The sequence below is a fragment of the Pongo abelii genome, chromosome 18, assembly GCF_028885655.2.
Source record: "Pongo abelii isolate AG06213 chromosome 18, NHGRI_mPonAbe1-v2.0_pri, whole genome shotgun sequence".
In the NCBI taxonomy this organism is placed as follows: domain Eukaryota; kingdom Metazoa; phylum Chordata; class Mammalia; order Primates; family Hominidae; genus Pongo; species Pongo abelii.
This window is the reverse complement of record NC_072003.2, coordinates 5,154,790-5,180,542: the sequence shown is the minus strand read 5'-3', so window position 1 is coordinate 5,180,542 and position 25,753 is coordinate 5,154,790. Positions and strand designations below refer to the sequence as shown.

The following is a 25,753-nucleotide window of genomic DNA, read 5'->3' as shown; positions in this document are numbered from 1 at the left end:
AGTTGGGCCCAGTCCCCACTCCCTCCAGGAACCGTTTGCTCAGCAGCTGGGCTTGTTCTCATGGGCAGCTCAGAAACAGAGCCAGGCACTGTCCCCCCGGGCCAAGCGATCACATCTTCTCCTCCCTTTTCCACCCTCTGTCCTTCAGAATCCTGCCAGGCAGCGGCCATACCACCCCTGAGCTTCTCCCCTTCCCTCTACTGCTCAGTCTCCCTCCTGTTCCCCAAACGAAATGGTTTCGGGGGAGGATATACACAGAACAGGCTTTGAGGAGACCAGGCGCGGTGGCTCACGCCTGTAATCCCAGCACTTTGGGAGGCCGAGGTGGATAGATCATTTGAGGTCAGGAGTTCAAGACCAGCCTGGCCAACACGGTGAAACCCCATCTCTTCTAAAAATACAAAAAAAAAAAAAAAAAAAAACAATTAGCCAGGCGTGCTGGTGCATGCCTGTAATCCCAGCTACTAGGGAGGCTGAGGTGGGAGGATTGCTTGAACCCGGGAGGCGGAGATTGCAGTGAGCGGAGATCGCACCACTGCACTCCAGCATGGGCGACAGAGCAAGACTCCATCTCAAAAAAAAAAAAAAAAAGAACAGGGCTTGATGCCGAGAATAAACCCTGCACTCTTTATGGTGGTCCTCAGGCCCTGTGTGATCTGCCCTGCCCACCTACCTCCCATCCCAGCCCCCTCACCTGGCTCCACCCACGCCAGCCTTGCTGTGTTTAGAACAATACATCAACGTGTCCCTGCCATGGGGACTTTGCACTTGCTGTTCCAGATGCTTGGAACGCTGATCAATTTCCTTGACAGTGAAGGGGATGGGAAGCATAAGACGTGGGGCTTTCTGGAGCGGTAGGAGGCCTGGATTTGGGCCAAGGAGACGCTCAGGCTTCAGGGCCTCATCCATGCTGATCCTTCTTCCTGGGACACCCTCCCTTCCCCCTCCTATGCACAACTGCCTCTTCCTCAGTTCTCCTTCCTTTTACCGTTTTATTTCTTTGAAAGCGTTTATTGTGTCTTGTAACAGGAGACTTGTGAAGGAGGATCACCTGCTTTTCCAAAGCACAACCTCATACCTGTGCTGGGCTTGGTCCTTGGCACACCCTCGGGGCTAACAATGCCAACCAGCAAAGAAGAAAATAACACACACGCACTCGGCCCAAACAGCCCAAGGAGGGTGTCAGGGAGGGGACAAAGCCACAGACTCAGCACACGCAACCAATCAAGGGCCAGAGTTCCTGACTCACTTCCCATCCTAACAAACCTCTTGTTAGAAAGGCCCGGTCTGGATCCCCCAGATAACAGGCGCTGAGGGGAGGCTGGTCTGCTTGGGCACGACTTTCTCTGACTTCGAAAGGGAAGGAAGGTACTTCTCCCAGTATCCAGTGACAGAGCCACATGTTTTGGGAGGACACTCGAGCTGAGGCTCCCTCTGGAAGGCATCCATCCCAGAGCCAGTTGTCCAGCATCAGAGGACTTTCACGATTGTTGGACACTGTTGTTAAGGACTTTATAAAAGTGTTAACTGTCTCGCTTCATCCTTACAACGCCCTGGTGAGATGGGAACTAGCATTTGCCCATTTTACAGATGAGCAAGTTGAGGCTCAGGAAGACAGAGTGACTCCCCCAGCAGCACATGGCTGGGGAGTGGTGGGATTGGCGCATGAGCCTGTCTGACCCAGACGACAACCCTGAACCACTGTGTCCTGCCTCAGAACCTCTGGCTACGTCACAAGCATCGGTGGCTTGGAAATGCTGAGTCCCACTGGCCTGTAACTCGCAAAGCAGGGGACCGGGAGAAGTGAGGATCGGGGTGGGCTGAGGATGGGGCCGGTGGGGCATGAGAAGGAGGTTCACCTCCCTGGATGGCAGAGAAGGGGATGCAGGGAAGGGGATGGAGGGACCTCAGCAGAAACCAACCTCAGGTTCTGTCTGCTGCTTTTCAACCTCATCCTCCTGCTGCAGGGCAAATGACCACAGGAGCAAGAAAAGCAGCTCCTCCCAGCCCAAAGGCTCTCCAGGGACAATCAATGCCTCATCTCCAGGCCCCGGGAGAACTGCCTTGCCTTCTCCTGGGGTGAATGTTTATAGCGGGTGGCTGGTCAGGCAGAAAACTTTCCTTTAATTTCAAATGACCAAAAGGTGCCGATGAGTACCAAAAGGACACATTTGGACAATTTTCAGCTGCCCAAGCCTAATCATCATTGCAGTAACGGCAATAGCCGAGGCATACACTGGGCTCACTGCATACCGTGTGCCGCTCCCGAAGAAGTAGGTAGCACTTATCATCTCCATTTGACAGATGGAGAAGCCAAAACTCAGAGAGTTTAAGTCACTTGCCCATAGTCGCACAGCTTGTGAGGGATCAAGCTGCGATTTGACCCCCTTGCAGTCAGACCATGGGGTTGGTGCATTGTGTTGCTTCCAGAACCAAACAGTGCCTTGATCTCTGAAGGACAGCCCAACACTCAAGACACTCCCACACAGGACGGAAGCCTGGTTCATACCCTCAGTGCATGCTCAACCCAGTTCTGACCCTCCCTCTGCCCTTGTTCCTCGGACAGTCCCCCATGCATTTGAAAATTGTCTATCTCCCCAGCTTGACCATGGGCACCTCTGAGGGTCCAGCCTCTTTGCCTGAAGATCCCCTTCCTGCATCTGACTTGGAGAAGATATTAAATACACTGGCTGAGGTCGGGTGAAGTAGCTCACACCTGTAATCCTGGCAGGAGGATTGTTTGAGCCCAGGAGTTCAAGACCAGCCTGGACAAAATAGTGAGACCTCATCTCTACATAAAATAAGAAAATTAACAGGGCGCAGTGGCTCACGCCTGTAATCCCAGCACTTTGGGAGGCCAAGGCGGGCGGATCACGAGGTCAAGTGATCGAGACTGTCCTGGCTAATGCGGTGAAACCCGTCTCTACTAAAAATACAAAAGATTAGCCGAGCACTGTGGCGGGCGCCTGTAGTCCCAGCTACTCGGGAGGCTGAGGCAGGAAAATGGCCTGAACCCAGGAGGCAGAGCTTGCAGTGAGCCAAGATTGCACCACTGCACTCCAGCCTGGGCGACAGAGCGAGACTCCATCTCAAAAATAAATACATAAATATTTTTAAAAAAGAAAATTACCCAAGTGTGGTGGCACGTACCTGTAGTACCAGCTACTCAGGTGGCTGAGGCAGGAGAATCACTTGAGCATAGAAGGTCAAGGCTGCAGTGAGCTATGATTATGCCACTGCACTCCAGCCTGCGTGGCAGAGCAAGATCTTGTTTCTTTAAAAAATAAAATAAAGGCCATGCACGGTAGCTCACACCTATCATCCCAGCACTTTGGGAGGCCGAGGCAGCTGGATCACTTGAGGCCAGGAGTTTAAGACAAGCCTGGACAACATGGTGAAACCCTGTCTCTACTAAAAATACAAAAAATTAGCCAGGTGTGGTGGTGTGCACCTGTAATCCCAGCTACTCAGGAGGCTGAGGCATGAGAATTGCTTGAACCTGAGAGGAGGAGGTGGCAGTGAGCCAAGATCATGCCACTGTACTCCAGCCTGGGCAACAGAGACTCCATCTCAAAAATAATAATAATAATAAATAAATAAATAAAATAAAAACACTGGCTGAATAAAATTCAAACACCTGCCAAGTGGAGAGGGACCTTGCCTAGAAGGGACCAGGGAGCCCCGGAAGGTTATAGAGCACCTTTCTTCGCAGGATGGTTGTGAGGCCTTCACAGGTCCTGGGCCCTACCCATGTCAATCACATCACACATATTAAAATGCATCCACTTTCCGTGATTTACATATACATGTGCTCATCACAGTTGAGGTCCAGATGACAGCCTGGCATGAAGTTGCCCTTGGTAGGCATTTAATTCAACGTGTGTTCATTTTAACTCTGCAGGTTTTGGTTTTTTGTTTGTTTTTTTTTGTTTTTGTTTTTGAGATGGAGTCTCACTCTTTTGCCTAGGCTGGAGTGCAATGGCAAGATCTCAGCTCACTGCAACCTCCGCCTCCTGGGTTCAAATGATTCTCCTGCCTCAGCCTCCCAAGTACCTGGGATTACAGGCGCCCACCACCACGCCCAACTAATTTTTGTATTTTTAGTAGAGACGGGGCTTCACCATGTTGGCCAGGCTGGTCTCGAACTCCTGACCTCAAGTTGTCTGCCTGCCTCAGCCTCCCAAAGTGCTGGGATTACAGGCGTGAGCCACTGCACCTGGGCCTGCAGGTTTCTTTTCGTATTCTGGAATAATTACATTTATTTTCTTTCCTTGTTAGACATTGCTGTGATCCTTGAGAAACTGTGGGCCGCAGGCACCCTGCCCTGGGAGAGGCCCTGGCAGAGACCAAACAGGCCCCGGCCCCTGTGCCTTTGGTACCTCCCAGGGTCCTATAGGATCAAACAGCTCACGGGACCTTTCTGTGTTGGTAACCAGCTCACACCACTAGTTTTGCCCTGCCTAAGAGCCTCAGCTGCCGGCTCCTGTCCCTACAGTTGGCTTGACCACCCACAAATGAGACCTGAGCCTCTCCCTGCTAAACAAACACATGGTTTGGCGCTCTCAGGGACACAAGGCCACAGAAGGATTCGGTTACAGCCCTTCTGCCAGGTGGCTGGAGAGAACATCCAAGCCTGCCTGCTCAGAAAAGGAGATGGTCCAAAGCCCAGAGCCCACAGCTGCAGGGCCACAGTGGGGCAGGCAGGGCCCAGGCAGGGCTGCCTCTTAGGGGTCCCCATCCTGCAAAATCCATATTGACACAATTAGCATGTGGAGATGGGAGACTGGAGCTAAATAGCCCTGAATTCCCACCCAGACTTGCCCAATTCCAGGCTGGGTAACCCCTCTTGTATTTGTAAAGTGCAATAATCATAGAACCTCCCAACTAGCACTCAGGTGGGCCTGTTTCATTCCTTCATGCATCACAACTGCTGAAATAGGGTCATCAGCCGCTGACATCCCTGAATTTGCAGGGCTTTGCAAAATGCCTAGCACATAGTTGACACTCAGTAGACATTTACAGGATGAATGAATGAACAACAGCATAGCACCGCCCTTAAGAGAGTGGGCTCTGGGGCCTGGATTGGGATCTCTGCTCTGCATCTCATCAGCTGTGTGAAAAAATCATCAAGCTCTCAGTTCCTTAATTCATTTGTGGGTAAAAGGGAGAGTAAGAAAAGTAGCTACCTTGCTACTTGTCAGAGGAATAAAGGAGTCAGCTCATGTAATGTGCTTAGAGCAGTGCCTGGCACATGGTTCATTCTACATCACCACTTGTTAAGTAAATTTAAATTTTAAAAATGAGTGAGATTCTGTAAAGTACAAAAAGCTATTTCTGCTAATCACTTGACAGATGATCCCTCCTCCCCTCCTTCCTTCCTTCCTGCTCTTCCTCATCCAAATTCAAAGGAAGCTGGAATGCCACTTACCCCAAAACGTCCAGTAAGAATGCAGAAAGAATATCCAAACTGCACCAACATCTTCAGCCCGATGCTCTCCCTTCCCTTTTCTATTCTGCAGGCCTGATTTGGGGCCCTGGCCACTACGCAGCCACTGAGTAAGGTGCCCCCATCCCCTGTCATACTCTTCAGGAGTCTGCTATCAACCCCTTTCCTTCCCCCACAAGTCTAGGGGACCACAGCACAGATGTGATATCAATCTACTCACCTCCTCCAACTCTTTTTTAAAAAATTGAAATATGGGTATCTACCCAAAGGAAAAGAAGTCATTATGTGAAAAAGACACATACACATGTATGTTTATAGCAGCACAATTCACAATTGCAAAAATATGGAGCCAACCTAAACGCCCATCAACCAATGAGTGGATTTAAAAAACGTGGTATATATACACCATGGAATACTACTCAGCCATAAAAAGGAAAAAAAAGTCCTTTTTTTTTTTTTTTTTGAAACGGAGTCTCGCTCTGTCGCCTGGGCTGGAGTGCAGTGGCATGATCTTGACTCACTGCAAGCTCCACCTCCCGGGTTCACGCCATTCTCCTGCCTCAGCCTCCCAAGTAGCTGGGACCACAGGCGCCCATCACCACACCCAGCTAATTTTTCTGTACTTTTAGCAGAGACGGGGTTTCACCGTGTTAGCCAGGATGGTCTTGATCTCCTGACCTTGAAATCCACCCGCCTCAGCCTCCCAAAGTGCTAGGATTACAGGCGTGACAAAATAATGTCTTTTGCAGCAACTTGGATGGAGCTAGAGGTCATTATTCTAAATGAAGTAACTTGGGAATGGAAAACCAAATATCATATGTTCTCACTTATAAGTGAGAGCTAAGATATGAGGATGCAAGCTGCGCACAGTAGCTCTCACCTCTAATCCCAGGACTTTGGGAGGCTGAGGTGGGCGGATTACTTGAGGTCAGGAGTTTGAGACCAGCCTGGCCAACATGGTGAATCCCCATATTTACTAAAAATACAAAAATTATCCAGGCATGGTGGCACACACCTGTAATCCCAGCTACTCAGGAGGCTGAGGCAGGAGAATCGCTTGAATCCAGGAGGCAGAGGTTGCAGTGAGCCGAGATCACACCACTGCACTCCAGCCTGGGTGACAGAGTGAGACTCCATCTCAAAAAAAAAAAAAAAAAAAAAAAAATATATATATATATATATATATATGAGGATGCAAAGGCATAAGAATGATATAATGGACTTTGGGGACTTGGGAGGGGAAGACTGGGAGGGGAGTGAGGAATAAAAGACTACACATTGGGTACAGTGTACACTGCTTGTGTGACAGGTGCACTAAAATCTCAGAAATCACCACTAAAGACCTTATCCATGTAAAAAAAAGCTGTACCCCAAAAACTGTTTAAATAAAAATAAATTTTTAAAAAAAATTAAAATATAATTATCATATCATGTAGCTCACCCTTTTTAAGTATGCAGGTCAGGCCAGGCACGGTGGCTCACCCTGTAATCCCAGCACTTTGGGAAGTCAAGGTGAGAGAATTGCTTGACCCCAGGCGTTCGAGACCAGCCTGGGTAACACAGCAAGACCTCATCTCTAAAAATAAAAATAAAAAACTAGCCAGGCATGATGGTGCGTGCCTGTGGTCCCAGCTACTCGGGAGGCTGGGGCGGGAGGATGGCTTGAGATTGCAGTGAGCTATGATCCTGCCACTGCACTCCAGCCTGGGTAACAGAGAGACCCTGTCTCAAAAAATAAAATACAAAGTATGCAGTCCAGTGTGTTTTATTCAGTACATTCATGAACTTAAAACCATCACCAATACCTAATCCAGAATATTTTTATCACCTTCAAAAGAAACCCTGTATCCTTCAGAAGTTACCCCCATCTCCGCCCCCTCCCCTGCCACCCCAGTCCTCAACGACCACTCATCCGACTCATCTACTTTCTGTGTCTGTGTATTCCCTTCTCTGGATAGTTCCAAGAAATGAAGTCATATAAGGCCTGGTGAGGTGGCTCACACCTGTAATCCCAGCACTTTGGGAGGCCTCAGTGGGCAGATCGCCTGAGGTCAGGAGTTCAAGACCAGCCTGGTCAACATCGTGAAACCCCATCTCTACTAAAAATACAAAACATTAGCTGGGCATGGTGGCATGCACATGTAGTCCCGGCTACTCGGGAGGCTGAGGCACAACAGTCGTTTGAACCCGGGAGGTGGAGGTTGCAGTGAGCTGAGATTGCCTCACTGCATTCCAGCCTGGACAACAGAGCAAGGCTCTGTCTCAAAAAAAAAAAAAAAAAAAGAGAGAGAAAAAAAAGAAATCACATAAGACATGGCCTTCTGCCTCTGACCTCTCTCACTCGGCAAAATGTTTTCAGCCCATCTGCATTGCATCGTGCATCAGTGCTTCCTTCCTTTTTACTTCTGAAGACTGTGCCATGGAGTAGACCTCCCAACTTTTGGTAGGGGTGCTCAACTAGAGCTTGCTAAATGAGTCATCAGCCACCCAATGGCAGCAGTGTCACCCAGCTGATGAAGGGAAGTGGGCCTGGCAGAACCAGGCTGACACTGTTCCGGAAGCCCTGAGATGACTGTTGCAGACAATCCATCATTGCAGCTGTACTCAGATGGCCCTGGAGCTGAAAAGCCACTGCTCATCCCAGCAAAGCCAGCCTGGGACACACATGAGATGGAGATACAGGGTCAGAACAGCCTCTGCAGCCAGGGCACCTGGACTCAGTGAGAGGACAAGGGCGGAGCGTGGGGGAGTGGCAGAGACACAGCACAGGGTCGACATGTGACCCCAGCTCTGCCACTTGACAGCTGGATGTTCTCAAAGTAACCTCTCTGAGGCTCAGTTTTTCTCAGAAAAAAAGAGGAAAAGGATGCTGAGTCAGTTGGGCCTGTTTTATTCCTTCACACATCACAACTGCTGAAGTAGCATCATCAGCCCCTGACATCCCTGAATTTGCAGTGCTTTGCAAAAATGCCTAGCACATAGTCAACACTCAATAGACATTTACAGGATGAATGAATGAACAACAGCATAGCACTGCCATTAAGAGTGTGGGCTCTGGAGTTGCTGCAGCAATTAAAGGGACAATGCCAGGTACCACATAGTTGATTTTTTCTTAATGAGCAAGAGCAAACCAATGGAGACTTGAAACAGATATTTGTACACAAATGTTCACAGCAGCATCATTTACACAATGATCAAAAGGTGGAAACCACCCACGTGTCCATCAACAGATGAATAGATAAATGAAAGGTGATGGAGTCATACAATGACGTATTCTTCAGCTTTAAAGAGGAGTGAGGCACCTGCCACGACATGGCTGAACCTGGAAGACATTGTGTCCAGTGAAAAGAGCCAGAGACAAAAGGACAACTATTGTATGATTCCTCTTCTATGAGGTATCTAGAATGGTCAAATTTGCAGAGACAGAAAATAGAATAGTGGTTAATAGGAGCAGTGGGGAGCAGGGAGTGAAGAGTTAGTGTTTCATGGGTACAGAGTCCAGTTTGGGATGATGAAGGGGTTCTGGAGATGGACATTGGAGACAGTTGCACAATAACGTGAATGTACTTATGCCACTGAACTGTACACTTAAGATGCTTAAAATTGGAAGTTTTATGTTATGTGTATTTCATCACAATAAAAAAATACAGAGTGAGGCCAGGTGCAGTGGCTCACACCTATAATCCCGGCACATTGGGAGGCCAAGGCAAGAGGATCACTTGAAGCCAGGAGTTTGAGACGAGCCTGGGCAACACAGCAAAACCCCTATCTCTACAAAATATTTTAAAATTAGCCAGGTTCGGTGACACCTATAGTCCCAGCTACTCAGGTGGCTGAGGTGGGAGAATCGCTTGAACCCAGGAGGTTGAGGCTGTAGTGAGCTATAATTGCACCACTGCACTCCAGCCTGGGCAATTAAAAAAAAAAAAAAAGAATAAGCCACCTCCTAGATGGTCTACAGCCCTATCAGAAGCATTTTTCATGGTTTGGAATAGGACATTATGTCTGTGTTGTTTTGTTTATAGTTTCAATGCCCCCGTCTCTATGTAGGTTTCATTTACCACTGAATTCCCTGGTGCCTTATACAACACCTGGGACATTGTAGACGTTCAGCCAATATTTCTCAAATGAATGAAAGGAGGAAGGAATGAGTGAATGGCCAGGTGCCAGGGAAATAAAATAGGAAAATGGAACCATCTTTCTATATATCCCTGGGAGATTAAGTCACATAAGTACCGGTCTCCCTAGTCTCAGAGTGAGTGGACCTACGTCTACACTCCCAGGAGATGTCAGCAAGTGCGCAACCCAAAGCTCTACTTTCAGAGAGCTAGGTTCTGGAAGATACTTATTGGGCAGGTGAATAAATGAGTAACTCCCCGTCAGTTGTCAGAACAGGGTTTATCCACAGGGATTAAGCAATGAATCAGCCATGAACAACAAAGCTGGAGAGGGAGAGTTTTGCCTGTTTTTTTTGTTGTTGTTGTTACTGTTGTTTGTTTTTGAGACAAGGTCTTGCTTTGTCGCCCAGGCTGGAGTGCAGTGGCAAGATCACGGCTCACTGCAGCCTCGACCTCCTGGACTCCACTGATCCTCCTGCCTCAGCCTCCCAAGTAGCTGGAATTACAGGCACACACCACCATGCCCAGTTAATATTTTAATTTTTTGTAGAGACAAGGTCTCACTATGTTGCCCAGGCTGGTCTCAAACTCCTAGGCTCAAACAATCCTCCTGCCTTAGCATCCCAAAGTGCTAAGATTATAGGCATAAGCCACCGCCCCCGGCCAGTTTTGCCTGTTTTTAACAAGTTCCCTATCCCATGGCTGCAACAGGACCAAAGTCAGCTAGTTTTTTTTGTTTTTTGTTTTTTGTTTTTTTTTTTTTTTGGCTCTGTCACCAGGCTGGAGTGCAGTGGCACAATCTCGGCTCTGCATCTTCCACCTCCCAGTTCAAGCGATTCTCCTCGAGTAGCTGGGACTACAGGTGCATACCATCACGCCCAGCTAATTTTTGTATTTTTAGTAGAGATGGGGTTTCACCATGTTGGCCAGGCTGGTCTCGAACTCCTGACCTCGTGATCCACCCACCTAGGTCTCCCAAAGTGCTGAGATTACAGGCGTGGGCCACCGCACCCGGCCAGGTTTAGTTCTTACTGGTTCCTGATTCTGCACACTTAGATGTACCTTTGGGCTGGGCAGCCGTGTCCCCTCCACGTGAGGACTCACCCTCAGAACGCCTGGCCTCTCCGGCACTGGGAGAACGTCAGCCCGTGCCACCCATGTGTGCACAAACCCACTGCAGAGTCTCACCCACGTGTCAGGAGCGGGGCCCAGGGACTCCTAGGATTAGCTGGTGCCCCTGATGGCTCCGGGAGGGCAGATGTGACTTAGCGAGGCCAGCCCACAGCAGCTTGACATTTACATGGTATGTCAGGACCTTGCGCAGAGGGGAAACGCTATTTTAAATTTTCCAAGTGTCTCAGGAATGCCTCCAGACCTCCAACGCCTCTGCCTCCTGGCCGCTGACAACGCTGCCAGCCACTTTATAACTTGCACTGGGGTCCAATTAAGCTAGTTCACTTCTATGAGAGACAAGTTCCGCCCCATTGGCCTTTGCATAGCCTAAACCCTTCCCAACACCCCCCACCTCCCCACTCCCTGCTTCCCCGCAACTCTCAGCCTGGCTGGCTCAAATGACCCTCCTGTGGCCTCCAGTGGGTCCTTCTTTGTGTTCCTACAATGCCCTGTTCTTCCCCATGACGAATGGCTCTACATGGCATTTGTCTGTCACCCCCTCCCCCAATACACTATACTGGGGGCTGCATAAGGGCAGGAACCACATGAAAAGAACCAGACGGGCCAGGTGCAGTGGCTCACGCCTGTAATCCCAACACTGAGGGGCAGTCAGTTCACTTGAGCCCAGCAGTTCAAGACCAGCCTGGACAACATGGTAAAAACCCGTCTCTACAAAAGATACAAACATTAGCCTGGTGTGGTTGTGCATGCCTGTAGTCCCAGCTACTTGGGAGACTGAGGTGGGAGAATCGCGAGAGCCTGCAAGGTCGAGGCTGCAGTGAGCTGTGATCATGCCACTGCACCCCAGCCTGGGTGACAACCTGAGACCTGTCTCAAAAAAAAAAAAAAAGAAAAAGAAAAGAAAAAGAACCAGACAAAACAGACACAGCCTTTTCTTCCTGGAGCTTCCCTTAATGAAAAATACCCATATAAACAAGGAAACAAGGAAACAAATGAACAGAATAACAATGCATTTCAAAAAGTACTAGATCAGGCTGGGCACAGTGGCTCACACCTGTAATCCCAGCACTTTGGGAGGCCAAGGTGGGTGGATCACCTGAGGTCAGGAGTTCAAGACCAGCCTGACCAACGTGGTGAAACCCCATCTCTGCTAAAAATGCTAAAATTAGCCGAGCATGGTGGCAGGCGCCTGTAATCCCATCTACTTGGGAAGCTAAGGCAGGAGAATCGCTTGAACCTGGGAGGCGGAGGTTGCCATGCGCAAGATGACACCATTGCATTCCAGCCTGGGCAACAGAGCAAGACTCTGTCTCAAAAAAAAAAAAAAAAGTACTAGATCAGTGAACATTTGAGCCTCTGACATTGGAGAAAAAAAGAAGTACTAGGAATCCACCTAGCACAGCCTTCAGCACACAGCAGAAACTCAAAAAATATTTGTGGAATGCACACATGCATGAATGCATAAATAAATGCACACAGAAATGAATGAATGAGGGCCTTACACTTATTTCAGGGCCCTCTGAAATCAGAAGACAACTTTGCAGGGCAGTGGATCACCTCTGTTCTCCCAGCCCAAATCAGAGCAGCACTCAAGGTAGAAAACATTGCTTGCCTTAATCTGTTAGCAACAGGATCAGATGACGGGCTCCAGGGAGCTAATTTAAACTCATTTAAATAAGGCCCCTGCCGCTTTGTTAAAACTACATCCGTAACAGCGAATCCAACTGTAACTGCTTTTGGCCTAAGCCACACAAATTTACCTTCACAGGCTGCTTCTTATTAATAACACATTGGCTAAATTACAAGCTGTTTATCAATACAACAAGGCCAGGTCTTTAAATATTTTAACACGTAATTGCTGAAGGACAGAACCTTACCTCCATAACCCTTCCTCCACAGGAAAAGCCTTTTGCTTAGGAAGTTCTACTCCAAGCCATCTTCCTTATTTAGGTTTGCAAAACAGAGGTGACCTGAAGCTGCTGGGCTTGGGGCCCCACAGGAACACCTGGGCAGTGGCTGGACAAAAGGGGACCAGGCCATTCCTAAAGCCACAGTACTGCTGCTGGTGCACAAATGTTTATGGAAAGTCAAGGCCAGGTACAGGGGCTCACATCTGTGATCCCAGCACTTTGGGAGACCAAGGCAGGAGGATGGCTTGAGCCCAGGAATTTCGGACTAGCATGGGTAACATAGGGAGAGCTCACCTCTACAAAAATATTTTTTAAAATTAGCCAGGTGCGGCCAGGCGCTGTGGCTCACGCCTGTAACCCTAACACTTTGGGAGGCCTGGGCAGGTGGATCACCTGAGGTCGGGAGTTCGAGACCAGTCTGACCAATATGGAGAAACCCCGTCTCTGCTAAAAATACCAAAATTAGCCTGGCGTGGTGGTGCATGCCTGTAATCCCAGCTACTCAGGAGGCTGAGGTAGGAGAATTGCTTGAACGTGGGAGGCAGAGGTTTCAGTGAGCTGAGATCATGCCACTGCACTCCAGCCTGGGCAACAAGAGCGAAACTTCGTCTCAAAAAAAAAATTAGCCAGGTGTGGTGGTGAACACCTGTGGTCTCAGCTATTTAGAAGGCTGAGGTGGGAGGATCACTTGACCCCCAGGAGGTCAAGGCTGCACTGAGCCATGATTGCACCACTGCACTCCAGCTTGAGTAACAGAGCAAGCCCCGTCTCAAAAAAGAAATAAAATAAAATAAAATAGAGAGGGAGAAAGGGAAGGGAAGGGGAGGGGAGGGGAGGGGAAGGGAGGGGAAGGGAGGGGAGGGATGAAGGAAGGAAAGAAAGAAAGGAAGGAAGGAAGGAAGGAAGGAGGCCAGGTGTGGTCATGCCTGTAATTGCAGCACTTTGGGAGGCCGAGGTAGGTAGATCACCTGAGGTCAGGAGTTGGAGACCAGCCTGGCCAACATGGTGAAACCCCATCTCTACTAAAAATACAAAAATCAGCCGGGCATGGTGGCGGGCACCTGTAATCCCAGCTACTCAGGAGGCTGAGGTGGGAGAATCGCTTGACCCTGGGAGGTAGAAGCTTCAATGAGCCAAGACTGCACCACTGCACTCTAGCCTGGGCGACAGAGCAACACTGTGTCAAAAAAAAAAACAAAGGGAAAGAAAGGTCAGAGCCAGAATCCGGAAAGTCTGGCTGTGAGCTCTGGCTGTGGGGTCAGATTCGCTGAGTTTAAATCCCAGCTGTGAAATGTAACCCCTAAAATAGATATGTTGAAGTCCTAAGCCCTGGTACCTGTGAATGTGACCTCATTTGGACATTTGGAGAATGGGTCTTTACAAGCAATCAAGTTGGAACGAGGCCACTGGAGTGTCCTTATAAATCCAGTATGACTGGTGTCCTTATAAAATAGGGAAATCTGGACACAGTGAGTCACCATGTGACGACTGGGGTTCTGCTGCCCCAAGTCAAGGAACTATCCGAGGCTGGGAAAGAGGCCAGGGGCAGATCCCCTTCTAGAGCAGCCAGAGGGAGTGTGGGCCTGCCCACACCTTGAATTCAGGCTTCCAGCCTCCAGAACAGTGAGGCAATGAACTTACGTTGTTCTAAGTCACCCGGTTTGTGGCTCTGTGGGACCATAAACACTGGTCACTGAGGGACAGTCTCCTGGACCTTGCTGAGCCTCAGTTTCCTCTTCTGCTACAGATCGGGCTGTTATAATTGACCTGCCTCTGAGCTGGCCTAAAGGGCTGGCCACAGGTACCGTTGAATAAACACTCCCGGACTTGGCCGGTGTGCCAGGGACCAGGGCCTGCAGGCTTGGGCTGTGTTCTCCCTTGCAGGGTCCCAAAGGGGTAAAGGCATCCTGATGGTAACTGCCTCCGCTGGGACCATGCACTTGGCCCAGATGCCACCTCAGTAACTTCAGATCCTCCATCCAGCTCTGAAAAATGGCAGAGCTCATAGTCGGGGTGTAAATTCTGGGGCTGAACTGCCTGAAGTTGAGTCCCCACCTGCTACATGTTTGCTTTGGAGCCTTGGATAAGCCTCTCCTTAGTCTCCTCCTCTGTCGAATGGGCTGCCCACAGAACTCATCTCATGGGGTGGCTATAAGGAATTAATAAGTGAATAGACTCAGAGCAGTGTCTGGGGCCCGGCGCAGTGGCTCATGCCTGTAATCCCAGCATTTTGGGAGGCTGAGTCGGGTGATTACCTGAGGTCAGGAGTTCAAGACCAGCCTAGCCAACATAATGAAACCCTGTCTCTACTAAAAATACAAAAATTTAGCTGGGCATGGTGGGGGGCACTTGTAGTCCCAGCTACTCAGGAGGCTGAGGCAGGAGAATCACTTGAACCCGGGAGGTGAATGTTGCAGTGAGCCGAGACCATGCCACTGCATTCCAGCCTGGGTGACAGAGCAAGACTCCATCTCAAAAAAAAAAAAAAAAAAAGAGGCCGGGCGCGGTGGCTCACGCCTGTAATCCCAGCACTTTGGGAGGCAGAGGAGGGTGGATTACGAGGTCAGGAGATCGAGACCATCCTGGCTAACACAGTAAAACCCCGTCTCTACTAAAAAATAGAAAAAATTAGCCAGGCATGGTGGCAGAACTTCAGTGCTGTGTATGGGTTTGTTAAATATTTTTAACATTTTTTAAATTGTTTTTAATTTTATTTTTTGAGGCAGGGTCTCACTCTGTTGCCCAGGCTGGAGTGCAGTAGCACCATCACAGCTCACCGCAGCCTTAATCTCCTGGGCTCAAGTGATCCTCCTGCCTCAGTTTCCCAAGTAGCTGGGACTGCAGGTGTGCACCATCACACCCAGCTAATTATTTTATTTTTGGTAGAGATGGGGTCTCCCTGTGTTGCCCAGGCTGGTCTCAAACTCCTCAGCTCAAGCAATCCTCCTGCTTCAGCCTCCTAAAGTGCTGGGATTATAGGGGTGAGCCACTACAACTGGCCTTCAATAAAATTTAAAATAGAATCTTCAAAAACCCATTGAATAACCAGTACCATTCACAACAGAGATTTCTTTTTTTTTTTTTTTTGAGATGGAGTCTCGCTCTGTCACCCAGGCTGGAGTGCAGTGGCGCTATCTCGGCTCACTGCAAGCTCCACCTCCCGGGTTCATGCCATTCTCCTGCCTCAGCCTCCCGAGTAGCTGGGACTACAGGCGCCCGCCACCACGCCCAACTAATTTTTTCTATTTTTAGTAGAGGTGGGGTTTCGCCGCGTTAGCCAAGACGGTCTCAATCTCCTGACCTCGTAATCCGCCCTCCTTAGCCTCCCAAAGTGCTGGGATTACAGGCGTGAGCCACCGCGCCCGACCAACAACAGAGATTTATTTGGAAAGAATATGTTCATACAAAAACTTGTGCATATTTATAGCAGCACTATTTATAATAGTCCCCCCAAATTGAAAACAACTTAAATATCCACCAACTAATGAATGATAAAGAAAATGTGGTATATTCATACACAGTGAAGTATTTATTTAGCCATAAAAACAAGGCAGAATCTATGCATGCTAAGATGTGGGTGAACCTTAAAAATATTGTACGCTCAGGTGTCTTCTTATCACCAGACACATTCAAGATGTATACGTTAAAGACATATAGCTTTTTATGTGTCAATCACACCTCAATGAGGTAGTTTTAAAAATATATATTATAGTGGCCGGGCGCAGTGGCTCACACCTGTAATCCTAGCACTTTGGGAGGCCAAGGTGGGCAGATCACTTGGGGCCAGGAGTTCAAGACCAGCCTGACCAACACGGTGAAACCCCCCATCGCTACTAAAAATACAAACATTAGCCGGGCGTGGTGGTGGGCATCTGTAATCCCAGCTACTACGGAGGCTGAGACAGGAGAATCTGTTCAGCCTGGGAGACAAAGGTTGCAGTGAGCCAACATCAGGCCACTGCACCCCAGCCTGGGTGACAGTGAGACCCCATATCGAAAAAAGAAGAAGAGGCGGGGCACAGTGGCTCACGCCTGTAATCCCAGCACTTTGGGAGGCTGAAGCGGGCAGATCACCTGAGGTCGGGAGTGAAGAAGAAGAATTGGGGAATGTGCTGAGGCCTCGAGCAGGGATAGAGCCTGTGGGTCTGGTTCTTTTTTTTTTTTTTTTTTTTTGAGATGGGGTCTCACTCTGTCACTCAGGCTGCAGTGCAATGGCACGATCTCGGCTCACTGCAACCTGTATCCCAGGTTCAAGAGATTCTCCTGCCTCAGCCTCCCGACTAGCTGGGATTACAGGCATGTGCCACCACACCTAGGTAATTTTGTATTTTTAGTGGAGACGGGGTTTCTCTATGTTGGTCAGGATGGTCTTGATCTCCAAACCTCATGATCCACCTGCCTCGGCCTCCCAAAGTGCTGGGATTACAGGTTTGAGCCACCATGCCCAGCCCTGGTTCTTTACCACCCACTTGAGAAAAGAGACAAATAACCTAGACTCGACTCACAATGGGCTGGGCAGACCATGGCCTTCGGGACTCAGGCAACCTGAGCCACATGGCCTTTGTGTCCTCTATGCAAGGACCTCCACAAAGACACCACCACCCCACACACCTTCTGGAACCCGGGCATTCAAAGGACTGACAGACCCTCTCCAACACTGGATACTCCAGCTGCCTCCATTGTCTTAATTGTTCTTCTCTGTTTACCAAGATAATAAAAGCTCATTGTTTTGAACCCAATGATACAGAATGCTATCAAGAAAGAAAGGAAGACTGGGCGCAGTGGCTCATGCCTATAATCCCAGCCCTTTGGGAGGCCAAAGTGTGAGGATCACTTGAGCCCAGGAGTTCAAGACCAGGCTGGGCAACATAGTGAGACCTCATTTCTATAAAAGTATATATAAATTTTTATATATTAGAATTTAAAAACTAACCGGTCATGGTGGTGCATGCTTGTACTCCCAGCTAAGGCTGTACTCTGGAGACTAAGGCAGGAGGATGGCTTAAGCCCAGGAGTTCAAGGCTTCAGTGAGCCATGATTGCATCACTGCACTCCAACCTCAGCAACAGAGCAAGACTCTGTCTCAAAAAGAAAGAAAAAAGGGAGCAAAAGGCTGGGCCTGGTGGCTCGCGCCTCTAATCCCAGCACTTTGGGAGGCCAAGGCGGGCGGATCACTTGAGGTCAGGAGTTCAAGACCAGTCTGGCCAGCATGGTGAAACCCCGTCTCTACTAAAAATACAAAAATTAGTCGAGTGTGGTAGCACATGCCTGTAATCTCAGCTACTCAGGGGGCTGAAGCAAGAGAATCACTTGAACCCAGAAGGCGGAGGTTGCAGTCAGCCAAGATCATGCCACTGCACTCCAACCTAGATGACAGAGAGAGCAAGACTCCGTCTTAAAAAAAAAAAATACTTGGGAGGAGGAAAGATCCCCTAGAATCCTTCCCTTTAGAAGCAAAATTCATCGGAAGGAATTTGGAGAGAAATCTCCGTTTATTTGACTAGATAAATTTTTGAAGTGAGAGTATTAATTTTTAAAAACGTTTAAAGCCAGGTCTAGAAAGGTTACCTCAAAGCACAATTTTGTAATCAATTACTCAAGCCCAATTTCAGTCATTTGTGTCATTGTCAGTGGACTTTTGAAGAAGCCAGGGGTATTTTGATTCTGAAGTCAGTTTTGTTAAACAGAAAAACTGAAAGGCCAGCTTTTCTGGTCACTCGGATACAGTGAAAATAGCCGAGTTCATCTGAAACTTCCCCGGCATCTGACCCAATCTGAGGGCAAGTGTTTAACTGAGAAACAAAGACGAACATTAAGCATAGAAAACCCCTTTTGTGCCTCCACAGTGTGCAAGTTATGTTGAGTTATGCAGCTATTTTGGGGACAATAATGTTTTGTAAACAGTCGGCAAAGTGGCTTTGTTGGCAGTGTTGCTGTGGCTTGGGACCATTTCACAGACAAGGACTGTATGGAAGATAGAATGACATGGTTGTGGCAGTCCCTTTGAAAAATACAAATGACTTAAATTAAGGCAGGTACAGATAAGGAAGATTATTATTATTATTTTTTTTTTTTTTTTGAGACAGATTTTCACTCTTCCCCCAGGCTGGAGTGCAATGGCACAATCTCGGCTTCCTGCAACCTCCACCTCCCAGGTTTAAGTGATTCTCCTGTCTCAGCCTCCTGAATAGCTGGGATTACAGGTGCTTGCCACCACGCCCAGCTAATTCTTATATTTTTAGTAGAGACAAGGTTTCACCATGTTGGCCAAGCTGGTCTCGAACTCCTGACCTCAGGTGGTCCGCCCGCCTTGGCCTCCCAAAGTGTTGGGATTACAGGCATTGGCCACCGTACCTGGCCCCAGATAATAAAGATTTGAAAGCCTTTTTTTCACTCTACCCACAGGTGTCAGTACCTGGAGACTCAACAGCGAAGGGAGTAAATGGAGCCCTGCCTTCATTTGTGGAACATGAAGCTTACAAAATATGTTTAACATACCCAATAAAGGCAATGCGAGTGCGTTACTAGTCCTATTCATATAGTTTTTCTGTTGTTTTTGTTTTCTTTTTTCTTTTCTTTTTTTTTTTTTTTTTGAGACAGAATCTTGCTTTGTTGCCCAGGTTCAAGTGCAGGACTGTGTGTCCAGTCCTGTCTTATTCTATGAATAAGCGCCCAGCTCCCATTTTCTTTATTTGTGAAATGGGGATGACTATATACGCCTCATAAGGTTGTCATGAAGATGAAAAGTGATCGTGTGTGTGTGTGTCTGTTTGCCTCGCACAGGGCCCAGTCCTACCAAGTGACAATAAGTGGTTGATAAACATAAATAATCACTCTTAATTTAAGGCTCTGGCAGCTCACACGTTCTAAGACCCAAGCACTTGCTCATTCATTCATAAGAAGAGAGAAACTGTCCCCACCCTTCTTTGACAGTCCAGGGACCCATGGTTCTCTGCCATGAAGCTGAGACACATTAACTACAGGATGGAAAACCATCGACTGCATATGGTTAATAAATTCCAACTTAATTTGTCATGTTTAGGGTTCTCAAAAGTATTTACAATCATTGCACTTGAAAATAAGCCATGCCCATGAATGTAGCACTTAAGGCTATGTGAATAGGGGCCGGATGCAGTGGGTCACCCCTGTAATCCCAGCACTTTGGGAGGCCGAGGCTGGTGGATCACTTGATGTCAGGAGTTTGAGACCAGCCTGGCCAACATGATGAAACCCCGTCTCTACTAAAAATACAAAAATTACCAGGGCGTGGTGGTGTGCGTCTGTAATCTCAGCTACTCAGGAGGCTGAGGCACAAGAATGGCTTGAACCTGGGAGGCGGAGGTTGCAGTGAGCCAAGATGGTGCCACTGAACTCCAGTCTGGGCAATAGAGTGAGACTCAGTCTCGAAAAAATAAAAGAAAATGGGGCTTAGAAAAGTTCAGCAACTTTTGTTGTTGTTGTTGTTGTTGTTGTTGTTTTTGAGACAGAGTCTCACACTGTCACCCATGCTGGAGTGTCGCGGCGCAATCTCGGCTCTCTGCAACCTCTGCCTCCTGGGTTCAAAAGATTCTCCTGCTTCAGCCTCCCAAGTAGCTGGGACTACAGGTGCACGCCACCACGCCCGGCTAATTTTTTTTGTATTTTTAGTAGAGTTGGGGTTTCACCGTGTTAGACAGGATTGTCTCAATCTCCTGAACTTGTGATCCACCCACCTCGGCCTCCCAAAGCGCTGGGATTACAGGCGTGAGCCACTGCACCCGGCTTAAGTTCAGCAACTTTCTAAAAACATACAACCAGAGCATGGCAGAGCACAGCAGAACCCTAAAGCATCTGAATTCACATCCCTGGATCTCTTCACCATCCCCTGGTGTTCCACTTCCATTACACAGAAGCAAAGTCACACAGCCACTTACAAAAACAGTAACAATCATAGCTGGATCTCAGTGAGCATTTGATCTGCGTCAGCCCTGTACTGGGAGCTTTATACACATTGATTCATTTAATCCACAGCATGACACCGGGATTTGGAAGCCAGGAGATTCCCATTTTGGTGATGGGGAGTGGAGGCTCATGAAGATGAAGTGACTTGCCCCACAGTCACTCAGCTAGTCAATTGGGGAGCTGGAATATGACACTAAGCCAGTGCCTACCTCTTTGCTGTCCTAGAACCATCTGCCTGTAACAGCACAAAGTATGTGGATGATTTTGGTGATGCTTTTAAATCCTCTGTGTGACAATAAACATATATGCATGTAGATTCATAGAATAAGACAGGACTGGACACACAGACACACACAGACACCAAGAGATATGAAAGTCCCTGGATAGAAGGCTGGGGTTAAGCAGTCAGTGCTGGGGTGGGACAGACGGGGGTGGATGCTAATGTTTCTTACACTTTCAATACATTAATTTACAAGACTTCGGTGTAATAACAGCAACAGCATATTTTGTGAGCTCCTACTGTGTGCCCAGCACACAGCCAGGAGCACCAAGAATTATCTCATTGACTCCTCCCCGCAACCTCGTAGCATTGTCCCCCTGTTACTGAGCAGGGAAGTGAAGTGTTGAGAGGCAGAGGGATGGAGCCAAGAAGGAATTCCACGTCCACCTATGTCCAGCTCCTGCCCCCAGGGTGCAAAGACCAGGGGCCAAGGATCTTTGGGGGCCAAGGATCTGGCAGCCAATTCTAGGCCTCCAACTGACTTGCTGCACAACACAGAGTACATCACAAAGCAAACCTACCCACTCATTCTCTCTCTCGTCCCGGTGTCAGCTTCCTTGAAGGGGAGGGAAGGGGGTCTGTGAGCAGAAGGAGGGCTCTGTGGTCAAATGTGAGGTTCTAGAGTCTCCTCTGTGGGGATCTGAGCCCCGACTCCACCTCTGCGTAGATACAGAACTTGGTGTCATCCCTTCACCTGTCAAAGCCTCAGTTTCATGGAGGTTAAATGGGAATAATAACAGCTATCAGGAATTGGAAGAAACATCATCTGTTAAGACAGTGCTGTAAACATTCAATAAACAGCTGTTGTCATTATCACCACCATCCCATTTAGCACTATGATATGCCATTATATGAAATGACAGCAGTGGCTTGGCCCCTGATACCTTTGTTTTCTATCTGGAGAGTCTAAAGTAAGGGAGCAGGTCAGCTTTAACAAGAAGAAGGAAGAAAGACTTTGTGTTTTGGTCACTGGGCCGAGGATAGGATGGTTGGACAGAGGGGTCACTGGTTAGAAGTTAAACCCACCAGGTCAGCTGAGTAGCTCACTAATTCCTTCTGATCTGGGAGTCTAAGGAGCTCCGTCTTCCTCCCGCCATAGCTGATCTCAAGTCCCTCCAACTGTCACATGGGGGCCCAAGAATCAGGAGTCACTCACCGCCATGACCAGCTCAAACGGGTACTTGTAGACTCGGACAGGAGACTGGTATCTCTGAACCATGTTCACCCTGGAGCACCAGTGGAGGTCACCAGGCAGGGGTGTGCACGGAGCCTGGGGCGAGGGGTGACTGGTGAGGTTGCAGCTCCCACCTCGGGAAGCAGGGACGCCACCCACCAAGTGTAAGGGGCAGCCCCTGGCCACACCCACACAGCTCCCCAGCCTTCAAATTGAGAAGGCTGATATTACCCCAAATTACTCCAGGCCAAGCCCCAACAGCTTCCCTGTCATTAGCCATGACCCCAGACCACGCTCAGCCTTCCAAGAGCAGTCAGCACCCCCAAACTTTCCTCTACCCCCACGCCTTCACACTGAGGGCCCCCAGAAGCCTCACTGCCACCCACACAGACACACACACATTTGCAATTCTTTCACTCCCACGGTTCTCTTCACGCATGCACCCCGCAGCTTGCCACAGACTTGCTGGCCTACAGCCCACCCCCAGGTCTCCTTGCACCTGCCCTCCCATTTTCCTCCCAGATACCCTGACATACACACACAGCCTTCACATTTCACAGGCACTGTCTCTATCACACACATGTACACACGCAGGTTTCCCTCCCACACGGGACTGCTTTTGCACACGCCTCCAACTTTGCACACACACCCTGAAACACGCACCTGCCCAACTCCACGCACACAATTCCCCTGGTGTGCACAGACGTGCACACACGCACACACACTCGTGCGCACATGCACACACACGTACACACACGTAGAGGTACTCGCACCACGCATGCACACACAGGTCCCCGCAGCTTTGCTCACCCTCGCCCTCGGGAGCCTTCGGGAATGCAGCCTAGGGGAAGTGCCCTGGAAGCCCTCCTGGCTCGGAAGCTGAGCGCTTACGGGCTCCCGCGCCCGCCCGACCTGGAGCGCAGCGCCTGAGGCGGGGCCCGATCGCGGCTCGCTAGCCTGGTGTGTCCCGCCTTGAACACCCTGCGGCCAGGACAGCTGTGGAAGGCCGGAGGGGCGGGAGCGAGACCTGCCGGGCCGAGAGAGCTCCAGGACCCGGGACAGCGGAGATCCTGGCCTGGCCCCGCCCCTGACTTGGCCCCGCCCACGTCCATGGCCATGGCCCCGCCCAGGTTGGCCCTGCCCCCTAACTGGTCCCGCCCCGCCCTGGCCCCGCCCCAGGCGAACTCCCCCCTCCTCCCCGGCTCTAGCCCCGCCCCTTATTTTACATGTCTCTTGTTTGACCACGCCCTCAGCACAGTCCTTTCTCCAGATTGGTCACACCTCAGGAAGTCCCCTCCCCCTTCACTGGCCACGCCCTCCAAGGCCCTCAGCCTCGGGAATGGTCGGCCGCAGGACGACCCCGCCCTAATCTAGCTCCGCCTCCAAGCGGACCCTGAGTCCGGGCCGACCCGCCCCGGACCCTGCGTCCGGCCAGTACTGTTTACATTTGTAGATAAGCACAGTTTACGCTTTTCTTGCTCAGATTAACCTCGCCCTCGTCCCGCTGCACTTGGGTTTGACTGGCTCCTCCACCTGTCCCCGCCCCACGGCCCGCGCATGCACCTTCGCCCACTCTGCACACCTTCACAGAGCGCCTGCTGGGGATCAGCCCTGTCCAGGCGCTGGAGAGCCGCCGTTGAGCCACACGCACGAATCCCTGCCCTCGTGGAGTTTATCCTACGGTGGCGAGACAGACACTCAATAAATAAAGCAAATATATGATGTGTGAGGTGGTGAAAAACTCTAACGAGGGAAAAAATAAGCAGGAAAGGGGCTCAAGGAGCCAGCGGAGAGAAAGGACAATTTAAAACAGGTAAGAGGCCGGGCGCGATGTCTCACGCCTGTAATCCAAACACTTTAGGAGGCCGAAGCGGGAGGATCGCTTGAACCCAGGAGTTGGAGACCAAGATGGGTAACATAGCAAGACCCTATCTCTACAAAAAAATTTTTTTTAATTTAGGCCGGGCGCGGTGGCTCATGCCTGTAATCCCAGCACATTGAGAGGCCAAGGCGGGCAGATCAGCTGAGGTCAGGAGTTCGAGAACAGCATGGCCAATATGAGGAAACCCCGTCTCTACTAAAATACAAAATTAGCCGGGCATGTTGGCGTATGCCTGCAATCCCAGCTACTCGGGAGGCTGAGGCAGGAGAATCGCTTGAATCAAGGAGGTGGAGGTTGCAGTGAGCCGAGACTGCGCCATTGCACTCCAGCCTAGGCAAGAAGAACAAAACTCCGTCGCAAAAAAAAAAAAAAAAAAAAAATTACCCAGGCGTGTTGGCACGTGCCTGTGGTCCCAGCTACTCAAGAGGCTGAGGCAGGAGGATCCCTTGAGCCCAGAAGTTCAAAGCTGCAGTGAGCTGTTACCTGGCCACTGCACTCCAGCCTGGGCAACAAAGCAAGACTCTGTCTCAAAATAAATAAATAAATAAATAAATAAAACAGGGAGTAAGGGGGCCTCCCTTGGGAGAGTGCCATTTGTCCGTCACTCTCATTTTAACTCACACTTAACCCCTTTCAGCCCTCCCAGGACTCCCAGGGGACCAGCCTTGCTCGCAGAAGTCCTGCCTTGCCACTCCTCATCTGTTTAGCCTACAAGAGCCAAGAAATTGGCTCTGGACAGCGCTGTCATCCATGTATCCACTCATTCACCATTTACTGATCACCTACTACGTGCCAGCGTGGGGTGAATTCACCGCTTCATGCAGGGGAAGTCAGAGGTGGCCAGGGAGATGGACAACCCCTGGTATATTTCAAGTTTGTCCCTGCACCCTGTGAAAACCACCTCTCTTCCCTTCCTAGCGTGCATCACATTCTAATATTGCATTTATTCGTTTTATTTATCTGTGGGTTCCTGGCGGTCTCTCTCAGGAGACTGTGAGCTCCCTGAGGGCAGGGGCCGTGGCTGCCTTATTCACCTGCCCACATGTTGGCAAGGATCTTACTGGGGACCTGGCAGGCAGGCAGCAGGTGCCCAGCACACTCTTGGCTAATAAGGTAATCAAGGGCGGAAATGGGACACAAAGTTCCCATCCCTGTCGCAAGGTGGCAGCAAATGATAGCCCATGGCTCCTGGAGTAACACAAGGGTGAGTAGTTGGGGGACGTGGAATCCAGGGATGACTCTACTAACCCGGGCTCATCCAGGAAATGCCCAGCTCTGCCCAGGCATCGCCACAGAGCAAAGTGAACGTTAACACCGTTAGCTGCTGTTACCACCACGAAAGGCATTAAGTCCGCCTCTCCTGCTGCCCAACATTGAGGGAGGACAATGACTCTGCGTGGGAGACAGAGGTGTGACAGCCCTGCGGGTACAGAGAGCTCAAAGTGGAAACTGGGGCCTGGAGGGGAGTGAGAACCCCACTCCCTCCTCCTCCAGCCCCAGGGAAGGGAATTAATAATGCCACCAGCACCTACTCCAGCTTTTTTTGGGTTTTGGGGGTGTTTTTTTTAGATGGAGTCTTGCTCTATTGCCCAGGCTGGAGTGCAGTGGCCCAATCTTGGCTCACTACAACCTCCACCTCCCAGGTTCAAGCGATTCTCCTGCCTCAGCCTCCCGAGTAGCTGGGATTACAGGCGCTTGCCACCACACCAGGCTAATTTTTGTATTTTCAGTAGAGACGGGTTTCATCGTGTTGGCCAGGCTGGCCTCAAACTCCTGACCTCAGGTGATCCACCTGCCTCAGCCACCCAAAGTGCTGGGATTACAGACATGAGCCACCACACCTGGCCCAGTTGCCTATTATTACTGTT

The 25,753-nt window shown here is 49.7% G+C and overlaps 1 protein-coding gene across 2 annotated transcripts in view; it reads right to left on the bottom strand.

The window, feature by feature from the left end:
* The window catches only part of SEC14L5 (SEC14 like lipid binding 5), a 60,817-nt gene extending 37,740 nt beyond the window's left edge, over nt 1–23,077 (bottom strand). For both annotated transcript variants that reach the window (XM_054533422.1, XM_054533421.2), the window contains exons 1-2: nt 22,814–23,077; nt 21,986–22,099 (exon numbers count right to left, since the gene is read on the bottom strand). In XM_054533422.1, the coding sequence (XP_054389397.1) occupies nt 21,986–22,048 (63 nt within the window). In that variant the 5' untranslated portion in view covers nt 22,049–22,099; nt 22,814–23,077. The remainder of the gene's footprint in view (nt 1–21,985; nt 22,100–22,813) is intronic.
* Nucleotides 23,078–25,753: the final 2,676 nt, after the last annotated feature.